This window comes from Zalophus californianus, chromosome 10, assembly GCF_009762305.2.
Source record: "Zalophus californianus isolate mZalCal1 chromosome 10, mZalCal1.pri.v2, whole genome shotgun sequence".
NCBI lineage: Eukaryota > Metazoa > Chordata > Mammalia > Carnivora > Otariidae > Zalophus > Zalophus californianus.
The window spans coordinates 98,086,088-98,104,465 of NC_045604.1; the positions used below are offsets into that span (position 1 = coordinate 98,086,088).

General features: G+C 44.6%; 1 protein-coding gene across 10 annotated transcripts in view; it reads right to left on the reverse strand.

Moving 5' to 3' along the window:
- The window catches only part of PSPH (phosphoserine phosphatase), a 61,459-nt gene that overhangs the window by 8,630 nt on the left and 34,451 nt on the right, over nt 1-18,378 (reverse strand). For 3 of the 10 annotated variants that reach the window (XM_027614086.2, XM_027614085.2, XM_027614084.2), the window contains 6 exons: nt 17,098-17,230; nt 9,536-9,694; nt 8,099-8,233; nt 7,311-7,456; nt 5,549-5,697; nt 2,436-3,244 (listed from right to left, as the gene is read on the reverse strand). In XM_027614086.2, coding sequence (XP_027469887.1) covers nt 3,137-3,244; nt 5,549-5,697; nt 7,311-7,456; nt 8,099-8,233; nt 9,536-9,675 — 678 coding nt within the window. In that variant the 5' untranslated portion in view covers nt 9,676-9,694; nt 17,098-17,230 and the 3' untranslated portion in view covers nt 2,436-3,136. Of the gene's footprint in view, nt 1-2,429; nt 3,245-5,548; nt 5,698-7,310; nt 7,457-8,098; nt 8,234-9,535; nt 9,695-17,097; nt 17,231-18,378 lie in introns of those variants that run through there. The other 7 variants (XM_027614088.2, XM_027614087.2, XM_027614089.2 and 4 more) reach the window with 5 other exon arrangements.

Below are 18,378 nucleotides of genomic sequence, written 5' to 3' on the forward strand. Positions count from 1 at the left end.
ATTATCATTTATGTGGTATCATCCCTACTTCTTTTCAAAAGCCCTCTAGGACCCACACTTTGCTCTCCTAAAACCAGCATTTGACAGAACGTATTTCTTTCCCCCTTATTCATACCATGGCTGCCTGTGAAAGAGCCTTTCTTCAGTTCTGCATTATATTTATTAAATTGATACCTTCAGTTTCTGGCTGGGACACAGTAGATGTTCAATAATGTGCTTGATGAATGGACAGAAGGAAGGGAGGTGGAAAGTAAATGGAGAAAGGGAAGATAAGAAAAGAGAAAGTATGGAGGGCGCCCGGGTGGCTCAGTTGGTTGGGCGACTGCCTTCGGTTCAGGTCATGATCCTGGAGTCCTGGGATCAAGTCCCATATCTGGCTCCCTGCTCTGTGGGGAGTTTGCTTCTCCCTCTGACCCAACCCCCTCTCATATGCTGTTTCTCTCTCTCCCTCTCTCTCTCTCATTCTCTCTCTCTCAAATAAATAAATAAAATCTTAAAAGAGAAAGTATGGAGACTGTCAGCTCCAACTGACATGAGGCTCTCGGAAAGCAGGGCAGTGTCTTTATTCATACTATTTTTGATGCAAGTTCTAGCGATCCTTGGAAATTAAGATACATGCCCAGGTAAACTCAGTAAAAACAATTCAAAAGGAAAATAATAAACATACATCAAAATATGTTCAGAGGTGGAAACTGATCAGCAAAGTACTGAATGGTCCTCTATTAACTAGTGCTAAAACTAGGACTCTTTGCAGAGTTCAATGACCATTGAAAATGAAACCACTTGAATATTTTGTAAAATAGGTCTTCCAACCTAGGGAATAAAATCTCATCTACTGCATTAATATACATTAACACCTGTGATCACAGTGTTAAGTGTTAGCTTACGGTAGATTCTCCTGGCCCCAGTAAATTAACTCTCCAGCAACGCACACGATGAAGAACGCTGTGGAAATCATTGGCCCGAGCTCCAGCTCTGAAAGTCATTAACTTTTGTGAGCTTGCTGCCGTCTGTTAAAAAGACAGCGGTATCTATGCTGCTGACCTCAGGGTTGTGAGAATCACATGAGGACATGTGAAAACACCTTGGAAATGTGAAAGTAAGCAGTGTGACATGTGGTCAGATCACTGCCCAGGTTTTCTGAACCTGATCATAACAATCCTGAGGGTCACAGAGGCCAAAGCCATTATGCTTGTGCCAACATTTACTGAGGCCGACCACTTGAATCTCTGGAATCCTCTAGAATCCTCCTAGGCTCCTGCCCCAGGTCTGGAACGCTCTGCCCAGCTCTTGGGAGTGACAGCCCAGCGGGCCGCCCCAGGAGTCATGGAGAAACACTTGTCTCCAGGAGAAGAGAGAGAAGAATCCTAACAGCAAACCACAGAAGGGGGCTGGCGTATGAGATAAATGCCATGGGGTTGTCTCTTTTTTTTAAGCAGATAAAAGCTTTGAGGGACTTCCACCGTTTCAATTTAATTTAATTTAATTTAATACCACGAAAACCCTGAATTCTTAACTTTACCGGCTTAAAAGGGTCCTGTTCAGGCCGCTGCGCTGGGGAAGGCCGGCCTTGGAAGCGTTAGGGGCCAAAAGCTCCTGGGTCCTCCGCCCACCGCCCGCGGCTCCCGCCCGCGCGCTGGGTCCCCGGGGGACGGCAGTACGCAGCCCTCCGCGGAGCCGGCCCGCCCGGGGCCTGCCCCAGAGCTCGGCTGGGCTCAAAGTGCCCAAGCCCCGGAACGGCCGGCGGGCGAGCTGCCGGCAAGCACCCTCACCGCCTCGTCGTCTGGGGTCTCATTTAAACGTTGCCCACACCTATGTGACGGCTCTCCGCTCGCAACTCGGATTTGGAAGGAAATCTGATTCATCTGATTTGGTTATTTGGCTACATAATAACCTGATTATTTGACCAAATTTGATTATTTGGTTAAATTATAAGTTTTTCAAGTAATTTCCTATATTCAACCCTTCCGGGCCTTTCTACTTAATTGTCGACTGCATGCCTCTCCCTAGAGCTGTGCTTTATCCTCCCTCATTTTTCTGCCAGGGAGGATATATGACCGCATACTTTCAAAGCATGTTCTGAAATCTTGGCACCGCACAGAATAAACACAAACCTGGCTTTCAGGTCTTTCCAAGTCCTCTGTTAAGAAAGAATGGTTCATATAGGCTATTAGGAGGTACTTCTTAATTCATTTAAGGCGAAACTCATTTGGGATGAGTAAAATGTGTTCTTAGTTCTTTTACTTCATGTGATTATCAAATGCCCCCTTTTTTTTTAAAAAAAGAGTTTGTTTATTTGACAGAGAGAGACACAGCAAGAGAGGGAACGCAAGCAGGGGGAGTGGGGGAGGGAGAAGCAGGCTTCCTGTAGAGCAGGGAGCCTGAGGCGGGGCTCGATCCCAGGACCCTGGGACCATGACCCGAGCCGAAGGCAGACGCTTAACCACTGAGCCACCCAGGCGCCCCTCAAATGCCCATTTTTTAAGGTCACTACTTTTGTCTAAGGCTCCATTTTCTTTTAAAAGCCTTTGTAACAGTCCCAATATGACAAATTCCAAGAGCTAAGAAAGCACCTCCAGCTCTCTGGCCCAGTGTGAGGGTTGGTGGGGGCTGCCCTGTGACCAGCACGATGCCCTGTGATCAGGGTGGGGTCTCCAACTCCTTCGTTCCTTGCCTGGAGGTTGTTTCTACTCAAACACTGAAAGTACTTGAAATATTTGATATTGAAATACATGATAGGCAGAAAGTGACAATGCCACCAATCTGTACTGATATATGGATAAACTTTTATTTACCTACCAAAGGGAAAACCAACATTTACTTAAAGCTGCCTAACCCATATCTCCAATAGGGAAGGTGTTTCATTTACTATCCACCTTTAAAAGGTTTCAAATAAAATATCGCTAGGAAAATACATAAAGAATTCAGATTATAAAACTCTCCAGCTAATTAATGGTCATAATAATGCTGGGATTGCAGTTAAAAAAGAGCAATTTTCCATAGTTTACTTGGAAGTACAGATAATCAGTACCACATCTATACATTAAGTTGTAATAGGCAATTGTAAGCAAACGGTATCAAACTGTAACTTTAAAAAATTAACCTGAAGTTGTTATGAACCGTATAAAAATTGATATTATTCTTCCAGTTCTCCCAAAAGCTCTACAAAATCAGTGATGTACCATTGTGCATTGTCTTTTACTTGTTGTCTGATCACATTTCCTCCAAATCCAATGAAAACATCCTAAGAGGGAAAAAAAAGAGGAAAGAGTTAAAAAAAAAAAAAAAAAGATACAGCAACACCCTGGGGCAGTAAGTGTTATTTGAAAGAATAAACTGTTTGTGTAAAGACAGGTAAAGCCCAGCCTCGAGGGGGTGCCTCCCCAGCTCCCTGGGCCTCCTTGCCTCCTTGCCTCCCCTGTCCCAAGAATGAAGGAGTCAGGGCACCACTGCTGCAAATCCATTCAGGCTGGGGTCATTGCAGGCTTCAAGGAGAAATCAAGCCCCTTTAAAACCAGTAAAATTGCTTACAAAGATAAAATCCCATCAGGTGGTAAATGTCTTTAGTTCTCAACTGGATGCAGGCACAGCCAGGCCAGGCAATCTCAAAGAGGGAAGATGAAAGAGAAGCCTAGGGTGCAGCTGAAGTCCCACTGGGCCTAGAACCAGGGCCAGAGCAGGTAGGTATCTCCTGACAGGTGCTCTGTGTGAACCTGACGGACCTCCCTCCCAGGGAGGGTGTGGTTCTGGGCCAAAGGAGATGACAGCCCCACCATCTGCTGGCAGCACTCCACTTTCCATCATTAAAATTATTTAAATGTTACGTCTATGTTGTTTCCTTAATTTCTACCGAGTGATGCCTTCTTTTAAATGGTATTTTCTCTTTTTGATCTTTTAAATGGTATTTTCTCTTTTTCTGCCAGGATAGAGGCACATTATACCTAATTTGGACATTCAAAATTCTTTTACTTGCCTTTTCTCTTCATTTTTGTTTTCAGACTACACAAGGGGGCAAAAATAACGAGATTCTGACCTTCCAGCTAAATTTAGCCTCCTAACTGAGCTTCCTGCCCCTGTGGCAGCCCTTACTGCATGCACCACCAACTCAGCTGTCCTAACACACTGATGCATTCCTTCTCTGTCCAGAAGCCTTCCAGGGTTCCCCACGACCTAATGGTAACACCCAAGAGCCTGATACATAAAGTCTTCAGCAGTTGCTGAAGAGAAAGCCCATTCCTGCCGGGTCTTGCCCCCTGACCGGCCCAGGTCCGTGCCTAGTACATGCCCACTCTGCTCTGCTGCCCCCTCCCTCAGTCCTGCCAGGCCTTCACGCGGTGGCCACTAACCTTCCTCCAGATCACTCATTCCTCTGACCACTTCTGAGGGCTACACACCTGCATGCGCACACTCGCGCTTGGTTCAGTCAGGCCATGTCATCTTCTGATGACTGCTAGGGTCCTCTGGAATTTATAGTTTTGTCATTTCTTGACATCAGGATGAGCAGCTCCCTGACAGAACTAGGCACCGTTTCCTTCCACACACTCCTCATAAAACTAGCCCAGCTTTTGTGACTTAGTCAACCCCAATGTGGGTTGTAAATCATCTCAAGATGTCTTATCTTGAATTGACTCAAGTCAGTTAAAAGGATCCAAAGATTCTTTAACCACTCTGGGTTAATCATTTACAGAGACAACTATTTTTAGATCTCAGGAAACTAATAAAAAGTTCACCACTATATTTTTGGTTCAGTTTTTCTTTAGGATGAAATGATAAGGGCAAAGTCCTACGTGAAAGGGACACATCTGATATTCAGGAACACTTGCTATACAGGCTGTTTCCTGCTAGTCTCAGAAAACAGCATTCATTCAGAAAAACAAAATGCTTTAACACAGGCACATTATCAAACCTCATGAGCCGCAGTTCCCTAACCAGTAACAAGGAGAAGATAATGTATGAAGAAATACTTTATCAAATATAAAAAAGACAGGGGCGCCTGGGTGGCTCAGTCGTTAAGCGTCTGCCTTCAGCTCAGGTCATGATCCCAGAGTCCTGGGATCAAGCCCCACATCAGGCTTCCTACTCAGTGGGAAGCCTGCTTCTCCCCCCACCCCTCCCCACCCCTCCCCACCCCTCCCCAACCCCCCCCTCCGCTCCTGCACGCTCCCTCTCTCTCTCCCTCACATGCACGTGCATGCTCTCTCTCTCAAATAATGAAATCTTATATATATAAAGACATTAAAATTTTGATTACAGTTGTAAGAGCTGTCTTATTATTTGTGGTATTGTTTGGGGAAGTAAAGCCGAACCTGGAGCACACACCTGGGCTGAGAGGTGGCAGGAAGGGGGTCGTAAAGTTCTAAGTGGTTTTCTTCCTTAGGTTTGCAAAAAGTCGGCTGACATGCTGAGATTGAAGTTGTTTTATTTGTTTTGGTTTTTTTACAATGATACCTAGAAGTTCTCGTTTAACTGTCACCGATCTTACGGAGTTCTAAATCAGCCATCTAAAACAAAAATACAACCAGAAAAGGCCAGCACACTCGATACATACAGCAGGAGGGCAGGCTTCCATGTCTGTGGCTCCATCTCCAATCATGACTATTTTCTTAAATTGAAATTTTTCCTTTAAAAGTTTAATAACTTTTCCTTTCCCACCAGATTCGGCTGTTGGCTGCATCTCATCAAAACCTGCATATTCACCTTAAAAGAGCAGTTAAAACAGTGTCAGTGATCCACAGAATTATACCAGTAGGGCCAGCTTTGTGCACAGATGATACCCTCACTTAAATGTCACGGAGAAAGCTAAAAATGGCCCTCAGTAAAGTAACACAGCCTGGATTTCCACACCTACTTCCCCGCATAAACAACCTCTGCCTTTAAACTGCAGATCCCTCTTGTTGAGGTTACTCCTTTAGGTCATAAACACCTTGGGGTCAATCGGTTTTATCCTCTAAGCTGTCAGAGTTGTAACTCTCAAACCTCGCTCAGGTGGCAGAACACCATGAAACAATAATATATTGACGTTTTTTAAAAAGTTAATATATAATTTCATCAAAGAGGAGATTCCAACTTATATTTGATGGATTTTCTTTCTTACAGTAATTACCACACTCCCTGTCTACATTTTTTTTAATGATCTGTGCCTGTAGACCCTTCAAAAATGTTCCACCAACACATTTAACATTTTAAAATTAACATTTGGTTTTGGGGTGCCTGGGTGGCTCAGTCGGTTGGGCGTCTGCCTTCAGCTCAGGTCATGATCCCAGGGTCTGGGGATCGAGTCCCACATCGGGCCCCCTGCTTGGCAGGAAGCCTGCTTCTCCCTCTCCCTCTGCCTCTGCAGCTCCTCTTGCTTGTGCTCTCTCTCTCATTCTTTCTCTATGTCAAATAAATAAATAAAATCTTAAAACAAAAACAAAAACATTATTTGGTTTTAAGGATGTCAGCCACCCGTTGCCTTAACTAGAGACCTCCTGAGATGGTAGTAACCACAGCCGCAGCTCTGCGATGGTCCAGAGAAGGGCCAGGAGGCACTTCAAACCCAGTGACAGAGCAGTGACTCGCTGCTAACAAACTCTCCCTCCTGGGCCTAAACTGGTTCAAATACATAAGAGCTCTCAAAAAAACTGAAATATAACACATAACAAAATGAGTCATGTGGGTACACAGGAATCAAGTGCAGACGTTTATATTCTGAGAGAGATTAGATGGACACACTAAAGCCAGAAGAGGTGATGGCCTAAGTCTATTTCACAGAACAAAGGATACCAAGAAGCAAAAGACATCAGTCGAGAGAATCCTTCATCTCAGAAAAAAAAAAAAAAAATAGAGGGTATTATGCTAAGTGAGATAACTCAGTCAGAGAAAGACAATTATCATAGGATTTCACTCATATGTAGAAGTAAAGAAACATAACAGAGGATCATAGGGGAAGGGAGGAAAAAATAAAATAAGATAAAATCAGAGAGGGAGACAAACCATGAGACTCTTAACTCTAGGAAACAAAACTGAGGGTTGCTGGAGGGGCGAGGGGTGGGGGGACGGGGTAACTGGGTGATGGGCATTAAGGAGGGCACGTGATGTGATGAGCACTGGGTGTTCTATGCAATTGATGAATCACTGAACTCTACCTCTGAAACTAATAATACACTATTTTAATTAATTGAATTAAAATAAATTAAATTAAAAAAAAGAATCCTTCATCTCAATATTTAACTCTGAGGCTGCCTTAAGTTGCATTCCAACAGACATTATATAAGATATTGAACAATAAAACTGACAAGAAAGGGAAAATGGTACCATTAAAGTCTTACCATTAAAGTAGAATTTCAGCCTATTGGCAAAAACATTGGTTGACGGGATATTGAGCTTTGAAGCAACGTGCTCTACAATGCTCCTAAAGCCACCAGATATTAGGAAAACCTGAACATTTCGCTCTTGGAGGCGACTTACTAGCTCCCTGCAAAAAAAGAAATATAAAACACCAAAATGATTAATATAAAAGAAAAAACATGAAACATGAATAGGAAACTAAAATACATTTTTTTCTTCTCAAAGCATTTGCCCAAATATATTGGATAGGTATATTGCCTGGTTAATCATAGTGTTTTATGTATTTTTTAAAAGATTTTTTTTTAATTTATTTGAGAGAGAGAGCTAGAGAGAGAGAGAGAGCACACAGAGAGGGAGAGGGATAGAAGCAGACTCCCCGCTGAGCGGGGAGCCCAACACAGGGCTTGATCCCAGGCCGCTGGGATCATGACCTGAGCCGAAGGCAGACGCTTAACCACTGAGCCACCCAGGTGCCCCATGTATGTTTTTCTAAATGCACCTAGAAATTAATAGGTGGGGCTGGACTGCTTAGGAAACCATCCCACAACTCTATTCTGCCCATGAATCTAGAAACACAAAATGAAGAGGAAGCTTAGGCTCTCCCTCAGGAGAGATGACTTGGGCAGGGCCAACCACTCAGGACCACACGTAAGAGCTGAAAGGAGCAGGGAGAAGGGAGGACTAGAGCGATGACGAGAGACTCTCGAGGACATCCCCCCAAATGCAGGTGCTGACAGAGAGACAGTACCCAGACCGGGGCTTCTCTTACCTTATGCCCGGGGTCAGGTGTGGGGGGTGCTCTGCTATGAGCCTTTGCACCTGTTCCCTGGAGGGCTGGATCAGAGCTAAGCGCTCTGTGAGGGCAGCCTTGAAAGGCACTGCCCCACCCATGGCTCGCCGCGTCCTAGGAGGAAGACCCAACCATCAGGCTAGCCATGTCAGATGTCCCTGAAGTCTACACCTTACCTCCCTAGCTCGTCCAACGTCCACCCGTGAGGAAGGGGCTACCTAGAGCCCCACCATACGGCAGACATGCTACAATGCCATGGGAGCAAGGCCTGGTAATAAACTTCCTGAAAATTTGCTTGAGAATCATATTAATATTTTGTGGCCACGTCTTGGTTTTATTTTTTTATTGTTATGTTAATCACCATACGTTACATCATTAGTTTTTGATGTAGTATTCCATGATTCATTGTTTGTGCATCACACCCAGTGCTCCACGCAGAACGTGCCCTCTTTAATACCCATCACCAGGCTAACCCATCCCCCCACCCCCCTCCCCTCTAGAACCCTCTCTTTGTTTTTCAGAGTCCATCGTCTCTCATGGTTCGTCTCCCCCTCTTACTCCCCTTCATTCTTCCCCTCCTGCTATCTTTTTTTTTCTTAACATATGTTGCATTATTTGTTTCAGAAGTACAGATCTGTGATTCAACAGTCTTGCACAAATCACAGCGCTCACCATAGCACATACCCTCCCCAATGTCCATCACCCAGCCACCCCATCCCTCCCACCCCCCACCACTCCAGCAACCCTCAGTTTGTTTCCTGAGATTAAGAATTCCTCATATCAGTGAGGTCATATGATACATGTCTTTCTCTGATGGACTTATTTCACTCAGCATAACACCCTCCAGTTCCATCCACGTCGTTGCAAATGGCAAGATCTCATTCCTTTCGATGGCTGCATAATTGTGGCCACGTCTTGCATCAAATGCAGCTGAACATGAAATGGTCCGTGACCTGGTGACTGCAGGCAGCAATGCGGAGGATAGGAAGGAGGGAAGACTCTCACCCAGGCATAAGCTGAGAGACTCTGAACCAAAACTAGCTTTCTAGCAAACCACTAAGGCCACACATTCAACCGCGACACAAAGCACTGGACGCTTGGTGACCCCCTACCCTGTCATCTTCTTTGGTTAGTTATAGCCATAGTTTCCCTGACTGAGCTAAAAGCATGTCATCCATATTTATTTGTAAGAGGCAACAATTTTTTTTTGTGGTCCTAAGAATTTGTATAAATGGATGACTGGATGATGTACACTAGCTAATTCAGCTCTGAGTGAAGGAAGAAGCTTACTGCCCATGATTTGCAGTCAGGGACTAAAAATCGGGGAGTTGTGGCCCTGGTCCTGCATGTCATCCAAAAGTCACTCTCTTTTGCAATTCTTTATCATTTCATAAAGTGAATAAATACTGTTCCTACATTTCTGACACAGCATCCTCAACTCCACAGAATTTGGCTAGCTCATCAATTCCTTCTTCTCTGATGACAGTGCTATCAACATCAAAGCAGACTGCATCCGCTGAACAGAAAAGTTTCCTCAACTCTGAATGGGAGACCATCCTTGGAAGAATCTTCCTCCTACAACACAAAAAGATAAATATATTTAAAGACCCATCATCATAAAAAGATCCAATTTTGCTTACTAATGCCAATATACTTTGATCCGTGTCTTAAGTCAGCATATCCCACATAAACATGGACTCATGGGCTCATTCGTTTTTAACACAAAGTCAGCACCTTCTAAATGTCAGGTTCTGGGGATACAAAGATGAGCAGGACCAAACTCTTCTCTACTGAAGGTACCAACTTATAAATATATTTGATGTTCAACCAATATTCAGCAATTTTTGACCTGACAATTATTGCAATAAGGCAAGTTCTGAAGTGGAAACAGGCATAAGATACTAAAGATATTATGGGCACACAGAGAAAAATGCTTAACCTCGCCTATGAGACAGGGCTTCCAGGGGCATAGAAATTCGAACCGAATCTTGAAGGGTAAGTGGCCTGAGTGGGTTATTAAAGGACAGGGCATCGGTTTGGTGGGTGCTGGGAGTAGGGGGCAGGGAGATGGAGGAAAGAAGAGAGGGTAATGATGGCAGAAAGAAGAGCAGGGGCAAAGGCAAGGAGCAAGAATGATGGATGACATGCTGGAAGCTGCCCAGTGGAGTCCAACCGCCAGGCGGGGCACCAGGGGGGTCCTGGGCCGGGCTGATGAGTTTGGATTTTAACATCTAGGTAATGGAAAACCTTGAAAGGCTTTTCGCCACAGAAGAGAGGTCAGAGCTGAACGGCACATCTGTTAGTCACCAGTGTAGAGGCGGTAATTGAGGGTATGGCCTGAGGAAAGTCACCAGAGAGTGGAGAGAGAGGGGAAAGAAGGGGGCTGAGAACAGAGCCCGCAGGAACAGAAAGGATCAGATCAGGAGCCTGTGAAGGAAAAGGAAAAGGAAGTCAAGACTCACAGGAAGAGGCTGAGAGACCACAGTGCTGCAGAAACTATGGAGGACACAGTTTCAAAAGGAATCGTGTGGGGTTTTTGTTTATTTTTTAAGAAAATCGCTGGACTAGAATCTTGGGGGTAAATGGGATCCTAGAAGTTGCCTAGACCCATCTCTCCTCAAACATGTCACGTACAAGGCCACCCAGATGATGCAAATAACCTATATTTAGAATAGACACTGGCTAAAAACAGACTCGAAGGAGCTGGCCAACACACTTCATAACTGATTTCTAACCAATGCATCTGGCAGAACGATCCAGGTCAAAGTTGACCTGGGGAAAAAAAGACATTTTACGCCAGGGACTGGCAAACTATAGCCAGTAGGCCAAATCAGCCTGTTTTTGTATAGCCTGTGAAGTAAGACTCATTTTTTTAAATTTTTTTTCAAATGGGCTCCAGCCAGTCAGGGTTTGAACTCACAACCCTGAGATCAAGACCTGAGCCGAGATTAACAGTTGGACACTTACTTAAGCAACTGAGCCACCCAGGCACCTCTATATTTCAAATAATTGAAAAAAAATCAATAGAATAAAACTTTGTGACACACGGAAACCGCATGAACTTCAAACTTCAGTGTCCATAACTAAAGTTTCAGTAGAATACTGCCACGTTCACTTGCTTATGTGTCCACAGCTGCTTTCATACAACAGAGGAGATGAGTAGCTGCAACAGAGACTGAAAGGCCTGCAAAGCCTAAAATATTTACCACCTGGCCTTTGACAGAAAAATTGCTGACCCCTGTGTGGAACCCTTACAAAAGAGTGCTCCTAATGGGAAACAGGAGTTTCACAGGAGACCCACTAAAAAAGGGGAAAGAGAAGGCAATTCATGAATCCAATAAGATAATAGAGTATTAAACTCTAAACTAGTATCAGCCTCAATGTAAGTGAAGTTTCCATTAAACAGAGACTCAGCTCCTTTGCTCGTTGCTTCTCTTGCATTCTCTTAATGTTGCAATGACCACGGTCCACCTCTGGTCTTCTCTAACCATACTCACTCCCTTGATGAATTCATCCGGGCCCGCGGCTTGAAATGTCATCTCTAGGACAGGAACTCCCAAATCTGTACCTAGAGCCCAGTCCTCTCTCCCAAACTCTCAACTCAAACCACCTACCTGACCTCCACTCAGGTGCTGGGAAACACCCCAAACTTCGCATGCCTAAAACTGAGTTCCTGATCTTCCTGTCCCGCCGAAACTGCCATTTTTGCACCTTCCTTCTCTCCCTTGATGGCCCATATCCAATCATTCAGGAAACTATGTTGGTTCTACCAACCAAAATCTGACCACTTCTTACCACTGCTATCTCTCTAGCCTGAGTTACCAGTGTTTCTTGCCAAGACTGTACCAAGAGCCTCCTAAAAGGTCTCCCACCCCAGTTTTTGTTCTCAAAAGAACAGCCAAAGTAATCATGGTAAGCGAAAGCCAAATCATGTCACACTTCTAGCTCAAAATCCTTCAATGGCTCCTCATTTTATTAAGAGTAAAAGCCAAAGTTCTTACAATTACCTGTAAGGTCTGCCCCCTACCCTCATACCACTACCACCACCACACCCTCCCCATTACACCTCTGACCTCATTTCCTACTCATCTCCCCCTGCTCACTCTGCTCCAACCACACTGGTCCTCCTGTTGTCCTGGAAAATGCACAGACCGGGCTTCCCACTCAGCGCCTTTGGTCCAGCTGTGCCCCTGGTGGGAATGCTCTTCACTTGGATACCCACTTGGCCAATCCCTTATCAAGAGTTTGCCCAAACAACATTGTGTGTCAACTATGCTTCATTAAAAAAAAAAAAAATGAAATTTTAAAAAACGAGTTTGCCCAAGTATCTTTTCCATGGCTTTTTCCATGAGCCAACCCTGACCACCCTATTTACGACTGCAACCTCTCCCTCCTTATCCTTAACCCAACTTTACTAATATCCCTCACTATGCCTTACTTTTTCTTTTTTCCATAACATCTATCATCTTCTAACATATGATAAGATACACTTATTATGTTTATTATGTACTATCTGCCCTCATTAGGATGTAAATTTCACAAGCGTAGGATCTTTATCACCTTTGTTCACAGCTGGATCCTTAGGACTGAGAACAGTACCCAGCATATAGTAGGGCTTAATAGTATTGGTTGAATTAAGTGAATGAATAAAGCTCACATGCCATCTTCACTATAAAGTCTCCCCTGATTCTCTGGGGCTGGAAAAAATTTCTCCCCAGAATTTCCACAGTACTTCATGTAGACCTGTCTTCAATATATGAAATTCATAATATTCCTACTTATCTTAAGCTTATTTATGTGCGCGTCACCTCCACGCCTGGATCACAAACTCTTTATACTAAGATCCAAAATTTTCCAAAATACTTATTTTGCGCCTCTTTTGAGCAGATGATTAATTAATTTCTGAAGGCTGAATGAATAAATGAAAGGATATAACTGTGAATTACATACCCACAACTATTTTTTTAACTTTTTATTGTAGAGAATTTCAAATACATACAAAAACAGAAATAATGAATACATGAATTCCATATATGCATCATCCTACTTCAACAATCATAGTAAATCATGCTTCATCAACCCCACTAAAAAGGGTTCTGTACCCCAATTCCAACATGGAGGGATTCCTATATATCTGAGCAATTCTTAGACACCAGCACAGTGTCCCCTATAAGTCAATTCAATTCTGACACTATCTACCCAGATAGCACCAAATTCCACAGGTCAAGGGTTCAGTTCCACAAGACTAGACACCCCCCCCCACCACACACACACAGACACACACAGACACACACACACACACACACAACTTATGCTCAAGGTATACAGAGGATGTCTTGTTCCTTAAATATGTCATGGTTTTTGAAAGGCATGTCTATGCCTTTGCAAATGCTGTTCCCTCTGCCTCAATCACCTAATCCCTCATTCCCAGTGGGCAAATTCCTATTTATTCCTCAAGATGAAGATTAAATAACCTTCCCTATACTACATTATCTCCTTCCTACTCCTTCAGAGAATTAATTAATCACTCCCATTCCTCTCCTTGACTGAAGTATCTTTCATCTCTGTTTCCAGGGCAGGTGTAAAGTAAATGTTTCATAAATTAAATAGAGTTGAATCTAAGAAGTTATTGAGAACTCAGCAAGAATTGAGATTATTGTTCTCAATAAAACTATTCCAACTTAGAGTGCTATCAGCCTAAAATTAAAATCCTTAACCGCAATGACGACTATCGCCAATGAAACAGAACTGACATCATAAATTCTGAAGTTGAAAGAAACCTCAAAGCCATCATCTGGGTCTGGCCCCATGCCCTTCTGCAGGAACGATATTAATGTGTCCATTTCACAGATTAAAGACTAGAGGTATAAGGAAGTTAAATGATCCAAGGTCACACAGCTCCTAAGCACTGGCTAAAAAACTAAAACTTGGATCTCAAATATACAGAGACAACATAAAAGGTGGTGGATAAATTAAGAGGTGGATAAATTGAGAGGTAGATAAATTAAGCAGAACTAAATAAGGTTAAACATTTCATAATAACCTATGTGGACTCAGGAAATGTCAAAGATTTTCATGAAGAATTCAGCCCAGGGTGCCTAGGTGGCTCAGTCAGTTAAGCATCTGCCTTTGGCTCAGGTCATGATCCCAGGGTCCTGGAACTGAGCAGGGAGCCTGCTCTCCCTCTCTCTGTGTCCCTCTCTCCGCTCATTCTCTCTCTCTCTCATAAATACAATCTTTTTTTTTTTTTTTTTTTAAAGATTTTATTTATTTATTTGACAGAGAGAGAGAGAGCACAAGTAGGCAGAGAGGCAGGCAGAGGGAGAGGGAGAAGCAGACTCCCCGCTGAGCAGGGAGCCCGACGCGGGGCTCGATCCCAGGACCCTGGGATCATGACCTGAGCCGAAGGCAGCCGCTTAACCAACTGAGCCACCCAGGTGCCCCTCTCATAAATACAATCTTAAAGAGAAAAAAAAAAGAATTCAGACCAAAGTTCTGCTAGCTGGGCAACACAATGGGTGATGATTCATTAACAGTGAAAGAAGAAAGTCTGCACATTCTTTGGGAGACCAGCAGATAGAAACGGGTTTCATAAATCGTCAAATTTCCACCAAGCCGGGGAACATCAAGGAGCTTCATATCCCACTTTCTCTGTGGCTCAGTAACCACCCATGTGGCTCTGGTCCAGAGGGAATCGACACAATTCATACCACACGGCTAGGCGGGCTCGCTTAACCCAGCCTAGCAGACAGCAGTCTGTCAGCGGAAAAGCAGTGCTTAGTGCAATGCAACCCCACTGAGCACAGAGAACGAGTCACACGTAAGTGGAGGGAAAGCCAGGAACAGACGAATAACATAAGAAGAGCTCAAATGAGATCAATGGGACACAGGCTAAAGACTGTGCATGAGGCAATACAATGTACCTAAGAATGGGCAATACTCCTGAGAAGGACCGACAGCCTTCTGAAGCTTTACAATTCCTAACAGCAAAGCCAGTCCACACTGGCCCCGTGCCTCGCCGAAGACCTGGGAAGTACAGACCGGGCACCACCTCCAAGAGGTCACCAGGCTCCCTGAGATGACCAGACAAATCATTACTGCTCATGTCTGAAAAGCCAGTGGCTTGAGCCTGTCCCCAACCACTGACAATAGAAATAGCTTCAACCAGACCATCAGCCTCAAATATGAAAGGAAAGACACACCTCCTCAAACAAAGTGAGGACTGATTTCCAGATCCCCAGATGAACACAAGTCCTGACTTAGGACTCCAAAATGCTGATCCCTGCCTCCTGGGGTGCACGGTGGCACCAAAGGCAGAGAAAGGAGGATGTCTGAGACGAAAGTTGCACTGAATTTACTTGGAAGGCTGATTCTGTCTCCACACCCTCCCTAGGAGACAGAGCTGGATTATATAACCGTAACTTTGCCCACAAAATGCTCACATCAGGGGATACGACCTCCACCACGGGGGTTACACAGGTTTCAGCTCCCTGCTCAGACTTCAGACGGCCTCAGCCTCCTTCAGCCTTTCCCAGCCTGCACTGTAAAATGCCCTGCCTCCTAGCTCACTTCGGTTGCCTCATTTTTCAGGTCTCAAATGGGAGCCACTCATAATTCATAGTCAAAATTCTCACGGCTACCGGGGCGGGGGTGGGGGGTGGGGGGGAATCTGCTAAGTTCAGGTGCTTCAAAGTAAACTGTACATTAGAGTTTCACACACACAAAAATCATTGCTAGAGAATGGACTCTGGATCCCTCACATGTGGCCCTGGGAGGGGGACAGGACTAGGGGTGGAAAAAATTCTGGTGGAAGGGTATGTGCTTTGACATGGCAGCTCCCAGGCCCAGTCCTGACCGCTGAGCCACTGCCCTTCTGTGGGCAGAACAGGTCTCCCACCCGCCCGGCGCCCAGCTGGTCCATCTGGGGGAAAGAGAGCCTCTTCTAAATGTTAAAGAAGCCGGGCGCCTGGGTGGCTCAGTTGGTTGGGCGACTGCCTTCGGCTCAGGTCATGATCCTGGAGTCCGGGGATCGAGTCCCGCATCGGGCTCCCTGCTCGGCGGGGGGTCTGCTTCTCCCTCTGACCCTCCCCCCTCTCATGCTCTCTCTCTCTCTATCTCATTCTCTCTCTCAAATAAATAAATAAAATCTTTAAAAATAAATAAATAAATGTTAAAGAAGCCTCCTCCGACGACTCCTTCTCACCCCCAGCTCCAAAAGTACAAAAGCAAGGGTTCCTTCAGAGCCAGCCTTAGGAGGTCCGATTTTAGGTGAGAGGAAAAACCTCTTCCCCCAAGCTCTCTTTGAACTTCTTCATCTATGTATTTCAGGAGAGGCATCTGAAATTGCCTTCACCAACTTACTCTTTTATTAGGACTAGCCTCTTACCTTCACTCATGTAAGAACAAATACAAGCTGGTACAGAGGCTGTGGAGATTGTGGAGATGAAGCACACCCAAGAGAACAAAACTTACTAGGCTTAGATGGATGTCACCTTGGGTAGGAGGGCTGAGTCTGTTTCAGGTCCTCTGGGCATTGCAACAATGCACAAATGCAGCCAGGGAAGCTTCTGGATCAAAGGAGAGTCAAAGAGCCTCCGGTAACTAGGCCTAGGGTTCCTGGTCAATGCATTTATAGTACATTTTATGATTTAAAAAAAGAACAGCTGTTCTGGGGAACCTGAGATTTTATGGATCCCACATACATTATAGCAGACAATTTTTTTTTAAGACTTTATTTATGTATTCATGAGAGACAGAGAGAGAGAGAGAGAGAGAGGCAGAGGGAGAAGCAGGCTCCCCTCTGAGCAGGGAGCCCGATGCGGGACGCGATCCCAGGACTCTGGGATCATGACCCGAGCTGAAGGCAGACGCTTAACCAAATCTGAGCCACCCAGGCGCCCATAGCAGACAATTTTATTCAGGTGAAGAGGATACTGATAACTGATAAATAACAACAACAAAAGACAAATCGGACTCACGTTTCTCCAGTGCCGGATTCCTAGGAAATGACACTCTTCTCTTCCTGCTTCTTTCCTGAATAAAAATGTAGCATAAAGTTCTGACTACAAATTTCTTTACGAGAGATCTTGTGAGTTCTGCAAGAGGAAGAGCCTAGAAGGAGAGGAGGAAACGAACATCAAGGTCCAGACACAAGAGAAGAAAGAGAAACAGTCAAGCTTTCCTCTCCCCGCTGGTAGGACTGGTATGAAGGGTCAGATGCCAAGTGCCCTAAGACTGCTTCCCTTGCGAAACGCTTGACTTCTGCCTCCTTTCAGCACTGCAGAGGGGTAAACACATTATTTTCTGTGGCTTCGATTCTGTAAAAGCGTCAGGTCTGACAGGAAACCCCCCACAGCTGATTAGCAGAACGCCAAGGAGAGGGAGGGGAGAGGACCTACTGAGAGAACAACATGCAGACACAGAGGAGCTGACTCAGGTGTATCACAGACTCTGCAAAACAGATCCTGCTATCTTCAAAATGAGTACACAAAGTCGCCAACATGCCAAGAACAGTCACAGCAGAGTCCCGTTGCCCAATATCAGGGGAACACAGCCAACAATTTTGAATTAATATCCTCATAATTAAAACTGTAAATAGTAGGTAAAAGTGCCAAAACTCAGAAGAAGAAAAGATAAAAGAAATAATTAAGAAGATGAGGCAAGAAAAAGCAAAGAGATTGGAAAGGAGGGGAACCGTAATGGGAATAAATAATTCAGAGGGTTCAAAATCCAGTCTTTGCATAGCCTTTCTCTCATCCGATTTCTGAGTTAATCTCAAAAGCAAAAACAGGAATGTGGCTTCCATCTTGGCCCAGCCTCCCTCCCTGCTCTAAGGAAAGGCAGTTGCCATGTTGGTAGCTGCCCTATGGTGAGGCCCATCTAGCAGAACTGGAAGGGGCCCCCAGGAAACAGAAAGGAAATGAGGCCCTCAGTCCAACAACCCTCATGGAACTGAATCCTGCCAAGGAGCTAGGCAACAGATCTTCTCCAATAAAGCATTCAGGTAAGTTGACCTTGGCCAACGACCTCTTAAAAGACCCTTAACCGAAACCACCCAACTAAGCTGCTCCCAGATTTTTAACTCAAAGAAACTGTGAAAAAAATAAATGCTTGTTGTTTTAAGCTGCTAAGTTTGGGGGTAATTTGTCATACAGCAATAGACAGCTAGAATAACAGCTTTGAGGTAGGCAAAACTTTCTTAAATAAAACCCCAAAAGCATGAACAATAAAAGGAAAACATGATAGAATGGACTTCATCA